This window comes from Mesocricetus auratus, unplaced genomic scaffold, assembly GCF_017639785.1.
Source record: "Mesocricetus auratus isolate SY011 unplaced genomic scaffold, BCM_Maur_2.0 Super-Scaffold_15014, whole genome shotgun sequence".
NCBI classification, from domain to species: domain Eukaryota; kingdom Metazoa; phylum Chordata; class Mammalia; order Rodentia; family Cricetidae; genus Mesocricetus; species Mesocricetus auratus.
Genome location: NW_024429186.1, coordinates 8,615,176 through 8,622,542, shown reverse-complemented (window position 1 = coordinate 8,622,542; position 7,367 = coordinate 8,615,176). Strand labels below are relative to the sequence as shown.

General features: G+C 46.4%; 1 protein-coding gene across 8 annotated transcripts in view; it reads left to right on the top strand.

Annotated features, from left to right (window-relative positions):
* The window catches only part of Wdr20 (WD repeat domain 20), a 65,863-nt gene that overhangs the window by 35,087 nt on the left and 23,409 nt on the right, over window positions 1-7,367 (top strand). For 6 of the 8 annotated variants that reach the window (XM_013112184.3, XM_005068333.4, XM_040742453.1 and 3 more), the window contains exon 2: window positions 7,175-7,357. The exons of the other annotated variants lie outside the window; for them this stretch is intronic. In XM_013112184.3, the coding sequence (XP_012967638.1) occupies window positions 7,175-7,357 (183 nt within the window). The remainder of the gene's footprint in view (window positions 1-7,174; window positions 7,358-7,367) is intronic. 8 annotated transcript variants of the gene reach the window in all.

The following is a 7,367-nucleotide window of genomic DNA, read 5'->3' as shown; positions in this document are numbered from 1 at the left end:
TTTTTAAAAAGAAGTTGGACTTCCACAGTGTATGGAGTGTTGTTAAACCATTTACCATTAATAATGTTCCCATAGTGAGGGACCCTCTGAAGGTCAGGGAAAGACAGTCGAGGTCAGTAGTGTTGTGCCAGAGGTGGGGGTCTGTGCGGAAACTGTAGCAGATCAAGTTTCCTAGGTAAAACTGAGGGAGAAGGCCAGGCTGGCCGGCACAGAAGCACAGGCAGTGCCTTCAGGGTAAGGAGGAGCGGGTGGTGCTGAGTCCCACTGGATGGGATGGGCCTGGAGGGTTTGTGTGAGAGTGACTTAGGGACTCCTCAAGATGAATCTGACAGATTGTGTGTGATAATTGGACAGGATAGAAGTCGGTGGAAAGAGTTCACTACAGAGCCAGGGAGGCCAAGCTGTGTTGGGCCCGAATGGACTGGGCAGGCATTAGGGGGCACGAAGCTGTAGTTTGGTCAGGGAATGTAGGAAGAGCACTTCAGAAGGGAGGAGTGGGTTAGTGTCAGCAGAGGGGGTGCAGACAAAGAACAGAGAGCACTCTGCACCTGAGCGTTTGATAGTGAAACTTGCCAGTAAAAGATCATTTGGTTCTTTTCTTGCAGAAAGACTGCTTTTCCCTGGGGTGATTCTCAAATGCAGATGTCACTTACCCTCTCCCCCTGACACATTTAGGGTCTGTCATTTAACACATTTTTCAAAAGAAGTCGCATGTTTTTCATACCATATCAAATGCTCTGGACAACCCAGAGGATCAGGTAACAAGTCTCTCAGTGCAGGGCCACAGATGTGGTGGCCTGGCTGTGCTCGGGACACACAGGCGCATGCTCTGGGGTGTCCACTGAGCACGGGAGCCAGATTTCAGCAAAATCCATCTTGGAAAAGAATCCCCAGAGAGTCTGTGGACCAAGGAAGAAAGAAGGGAGGTGTTTAAGAATTGTTACTGACTAGAACTTTGGAAGTCGGTTCTGATTCCCTAGCGGAATTATTTTATTTTATTTAAAAATTTTTATTTGCAGGAATGTTTTGCTTAGCCAGGAATGGTTGGTGTTTTACTTGCATGTATATGTACCTCATGTGTGTGCCTGGTGCCCAACGAGGCCAGAAGAGAGTGTTGAATCCCCTAAACTGGAGTTAGTTGGGAACTGCCCTGTGGGTGCTGGAGTTTGAACCTGGGTTCTCTGGAAGAGCACTCACAACTGAGCCGTCTCTCCAGTCTTCTTGCTTTTTAAGAACTGGGATCAGGTCCCACTGGTGAGCCCTGACTGGTCTTGATTGATTGGCACAGCCTTCCAAGTGCTGAAATGACAGGTGTGGACACCAGAGTTGTGGGTTTAAATTTGCATTTGTTTCTTTTTGAAATGGGGTGCCACACTGTAGCTCAGATGCCTGGAATGTGTGAATCTCTGGCCTTAGCCTGGATCGAGGGATGTTGGTTTGGATTTGGGTTTTGTGTTGTTTGAGGCAGGCCAGGCTCATGTGTTATAAGTTAGTCACTAGCTTTGAATTTTGTTGTTATTTTGTGACAAGATCTCATTTTACCAGGCTGGCCTCCAGCTCGCTTTTTTTTTTTTTTTTTTTTTTTCCCAAGACAGGGTTTCTCTGTGGCTTTGGAGGCTGTCCTGGAACTCACTCTGTAGATCAGGCTGGCCTCGAACTCACAGAGATCCGCCTGCCTCTGCCTCCCAAGTGCTGGGATTAAAGGCGTGCGCCACCAACGCCCGCCCTCCAGCTCACTTTATAACTGAGGATAACCGTGAATTTCTGGTCAGCTTGCTCTGCTCCCCAAGTGCTAGGATCTCTGTCTGCTCTGACATCACCACGGTGCCTGGCAAGTATGTATTTTTTAAAGCGTTACTTAAAGGTTTTTACTAAGTTGAGCTAATGAGTATGAGGACACACTGACACATTATTTTGTCATCAGTAACTCATCATATCCAGAGCTAGTGTGTATTCTGAATGGTGAAAACAATCAAGAGTAACTATAGTTCCTTCAGTAAATACTAGTGTTTGTGATACTGTGGGTACTCGATTGAGGCTGAAAATCAATAGGACATAATTCTTTTTTTTTTAAGCTTGTTTTTGTTGAGCTATACATTTTCCCCACTCTTCTTCCCTCTTCCGCTCTCCCCTCCACCATCCCCCATGCCTCTCATGCTCCCAATTTACACAGGAGGCAGAGGCAGAGGCAGACAGCTCTCTGTGATCTGAGGTCGGCCTCAGAGCTAGTTCTAGGATTGCCAGAGCTACACAGAGAAACCCTTTCCCAAAAAGAGAGAAATTGGTTCTGTTACAAGTTGATGTTTAAAGGAGTTGAGATGGTTGGCAATCACTAGGGTGCAAAGCATGTAGGAGCCACTAGGAAACTGAGAAACCAGCTGAATTTGTAGAGCAGTGCGGGGTGTGTACCTTACTGCAGAGGTCCTGCTCCTTCAGGGAGTTGCTATGACTGTTACATAGAAAAATAATTCTGAGCGCTGGAAAGAAGGCTCAGGGCTTAAGAGCATTTGTTGCCTTTCCAGAGGACCCAGGTTTGATTCCATGGGGTTCACAGTGATCTGTACTTTCAGTTTCAGGGGATCTGACTCTGTCTTGGGTCCTTCACAGGCACAGATGTGCGTACAGGCAAAACACCCATAGCGTACAGGCAAAACACCCATACACATAACATAAAGTGAGTAAACCTTAAAGAACTAGAAACTCTGAAGCCGTGCCTGTGATGAAGCATTTAGACCTTGTGGGATTATGTAAGCGAGGAGTACAGAGTAACAGCCAAGAGAACAGGGGGGTCTTAAAAGTGACCCTCAGGGTTCCTGAAGGGGGCCAAGGAGACTACCCTAACTAGGGGCATGGCACGCGAAAGCCACAGAGAGAGATCCTGTCAACCTGAGCTCTACGTCCCTTCATAGTTACCACTTCAGAGATGACATGGGGAATGTGTCAAGTCCGTGTGGGCCTGGTCCACAGTAAGTGCTCTGTAGTAGTTGTGGGAGAGGTCTTGATGCTTTGGTAAATGAAAATGAGGGAGTAAGTAAAGCTTTTGGCCTGAGGTATGTGACTAGGATGGGGGTGGTTACTGTCTGAGACTCAGAGAGCCTTTGCCTGTGGGGAGACAGGGCTTGTTCTCTGACAAGAGCTCAGTGACAGGAAAAAGCTAGCTGTCAAGAGGGGAGGTGGCTTTTAGTCTAAGCTTGCCAAGTTCTTTTTTTTTTTTTTTTTTTTTTTTTTGGTTTTACGAGACAGGGTTTCTCTGTTTTGGAGGCTGTCAGTCCAGCCTGGCCTCGAACTCACAGAGATCCGCCTGCCTCTGCCTCCCGAGTGCTGGGATTAAAGGTGTGCACCACCAACGCCCGGCCGCTTGCCAAGTTCTAAGGTCTAGACTTTCTCCTTCCCATCAGATGGTCCCCAGCTGGGAAGCCATCTGCCAGGGAGTCATGACCTCTTGATGAAGGACAAAGGGTTGCTCAGCTCAGGTAGTGAGTGAGTGACTACTGCTGTTAGAAGGGGTGTGAGCTCCAAGTAGTGTCACACACAAAGTAGGGAGTAAATAGGACAGGAGTAGACCGAATTAGGTGGCTGGTTGTCGAGAGAAGACAGGGTTGGAGACAGTTGAGCTGCGTGGTGGATCTCTCTTTTGTGTGAGCTAGAATCCGTCAATATTTTCAGAAAAGTCATTTTCTGAAATGGGAGCAAGTACCTATAGGTCACTTCAGGCTTCACGGCAGTTCTGTTTGGTGCAGGCAACATGTTGCTTGGTGTGCCATTAGGAGAAAGGGGAGCTTGACCAGAAGAATAGCCTGTGGTAGAGGGGAAGTGAGGTAGGGGTAGTGTCCAGCTGTGTGTGGTTTTGTGTATCCCAGGAGTGGAAAACCAACTCTAAAACTTTCTCATCTATCTATCTTGTTGATTTTTGTGGGGTGGGGGGAGTGAGTGGGTTGTTTTTGAGAAAGGGTTTCACAGTGTAACCTATCCTTGAACTCACTATGTAGACCAGGCTAACTTAAAACTCAGAGGCCTGCCTGCCTCTGCCTCCTGAGAGTTGGGGTTAAAGGTGTGCGCCACCACCCAGCTCCAATTTTTTCTTTTCCTTTTTTTTTTTTTTTCTTTTTTTGAGACAAGGTTTCTCTGAGTAGCTCTAGCTGACCTGGAGCTTGCTCTGTAGACCAGGCTGACCTCAAAGTCAGAGATCCACCAGCTTCTGCCTCCCCAGTGCTGGGATTAAAGCTGTGCACCACTGCCAGTATTTAAAAAAAAAATACTAGGAAAAGAAACTGGAAAGGACTGGAGAAATGAATCAGGTCTTCCAGAGGACCTGGATTCCATTTCTAGCACCCACTTGGGGGCTCACAACCACTGTAACTCCAGTTCCAGGTGATCCGATGCTCTCTTCTATCTTCCTCAGGCATGCCTGTGGTGCACTGACACAAAGGAAGAAACACGCAAAATATCTTTAGAATAGTAATTTAGTGATTAATGCTTCAAAATTGAGTCTTTATTCCCTAGCTGCCAGTAGTGTCTTATTTCAGCCTTTCTTCCTTCCACTGGTAACTTCATTGTTCTGGAATGGCTTACTCTTGTTTCCTGTCTGGGATTGTAGACAGAAGTTTCTGTCCCGCCGGGCCCCACAACTGTTTAGTCCCAAATAAACACACAGAGGCTTATATTAATTATATACTGTTTGACTGATGGTTCAGGCTTCTTATTGGCTAGTTCTCTCTTAATTATGAATCCATTTCTATTAATCTATGTATCTCCACATGGTCTTGGCTTACCAGAAAATGCCCAGGCACCCTATCTTCCCAGTAGCCACATGGCATCTCTTTGACTCTGCCTACTATCTTTCTCTATCCCTGTTTGGATTTCCCACCTGGCTAAATCCTGCCTGTCCATTGGCTAAAACAGCTTTATTCATCAACCAAAAAGAGAAACATATATTTGAAGCATACGGAAGGACATATCCCCATCATGGAATCTTCTTGACCAACCTTTAAGGTCCACCCTGCAGGAGCCTTCCATCGAGCCTGTCTTGGGTCCCTTCAGGTGCTTTCTGGTGCTGATGCTCCGACTCTGTACAGTTGTCCCGAGCCCATATCTTCACGTAGCAGATACCTCCTCAACCATTCTCCCTCCAGCAAGGTCAACACCCCTTTTGTTTTGAATTGGTGCTCATCATACATTCAGTGCTGTTTTACGTGCACATTCCCTTGTTTCATACTCCAAACAACCCCACAGTTGGTAGAACAGAAAGTCTCATTTGTGCCGGATGGTGGTGATGCACACCTTTAATCCCAGCACTGGGGGGGGGGGGGCAGGCAAGGCAGGTGGATCTCTGTGAGTTTGAGGCCAGCCTGGTCTACAGAGAGAGAGTTCTAGGATAGGTTCCAAAGCTACACAGAGAAACCCTGTCTCAAAAAGCCCCCTCCCCCCAAAAAAAAGAAAAAGAAAGTCTCGTTTAAAGTTTTGGTGTTTTGGTTTTTTGAGACAAGATCTCATCATGTAACCCTGACTGGCTTGGAGCTTTCTATAGACCAGGCTGGCCCCGAACTCAGAGATCTTGCCTGCCTTTGTGTCTCAAGTGCTGGGATTAAAGGTGAGTGCCTCGTCTGCTGTAACAGAGGCAAAGCTAGGAGGTTAGCCCGCCTCTTTTGTGCTGGGCTCCCAAGACCACTCGGCCCTCTCGGGTACTGACTGAAATCCTCTGTTCCCAGCTTGCCCACAGTCCCTGTGTTCTACTCAGTATTTGTCACTTGAGAAGCAGTGAGTCGTATAGTACCATGGGTCCCTTTGGAAGGAAACGGGGAACTGGGACCTGTGGGTTTCATCGGGGCCTGAGGTTAAGAGTGATGTAAAGAGCACACAGAGAGGCACGCATGGGAATGATAATTGTCTCCACCTGTGGCTTTATCTTTTCCCTTGTATTACTTTAAATGTGTCTGTGTAGGAGTGTGCATGTGTGGTCATTGGGCTTGTTGACAAGCACTGGTACCCACTGAGCTTTTTCCCAGGCCCTCCACCTATGACTTTCAAATATAGGGGATATGGTTTGCCTTCTTTCAACAGAAACAACCTAGTGTATTCACTTACATGGGGCATTTCTTGGAAGAAAGGGAAACCTGACGACCTGAGTTCACTCTCTATGACCCACATTGTGAATTAGAGCATTGACTTGTACAACTTGTCCACTGGCCTCCACATGCTCCACATGGCATGTCTGTGTGCATACACACAGTGAATGTTAAAAAATAATGGGGGGGAGACACATTGAAAAGTCACTATTTGCTTTTGACCTTAGAGTGTGTTGAATGTATCTTTTCCCCGTCTGCTTATGGTCAACATTCTCCAGGTAGGACGGTGACTGCTCTCTATGTAGGATGTTGCAGAGCTGCTGTAAGCAGTAGATTTGATGGTGGCAGAGAGAGAAGCCCCATCTTTTTTTGGGGGTGGGTTTTTTTTTTTTTTCATGACAGGGTTTCTCTGTGTAGCTTTAGAGCCTGTCCTGGTACTTTCTCTGTAGACCAGGCTGGCCTCGAACTCACAGAGATCCACCTGCCTCTGCCTCCCGAGTGCTGGGATTAAAGATGTGTGCCGCCAACGCCCAGTGGTTCTCAGATCTTGATGCATCCGGGGCATCCGATCACCTGGGAGCCTTGTAAAACTACAATTGCAGGCTCCTCCCATCATTTCTAATGCAGAGGCTAGAGTGGGGCTTGAGAATTTGCATTCTGAGTTTCCAGGTAATGCTGCTGCCCGCCAGTCTGTAGACCACACTGAGTGCCAATAGCTCTAGGTAACTGAGCAGCGGGTATTCAGGCACTGTAGGCATACCTGCATTGTATGTGCATAGACTTACTCTGTTAGAATTCTTGGAATGCATTTGGAAAAATGGAAATTCTGAAGTTTGGGAGTCCTTGTTACACATATTTGAAAAAGGAAAATTTGTGGAAACAACAGTCACAAATGAATATTTTATAGATAGACTAACGATATCTAGTTGGCTACATATGTGAAATTGCTTTTATAAAATGAAGGGAGTTTATTTTAAGTCACAGTTGAAGCAATATTTTAAATAACTATGTTTTTAAAACTGAAGTTCATAATGGAGTATAAAATAGTTTAACTTAGCTTGCTCATCTCAATGTGCTGTTTACTGTATGTATTTTTCTTTCTCCTCCAGGCTGCTGACTTGAGTAAACCAATAGATAAAAGGATATACAAAGGAACACAGCCTACCTGTCATGACTTCAACCACCTAACAGCCACAGCAGAAAGTGTCTCTCTCCTAGTGGGCTTTTCTGCAGGCCAAGTCCAGCTCATAGACCCCATCAAAAAAGAAACTAGCAAGCTGTTTAATGAGGAAGTAAGTAGCA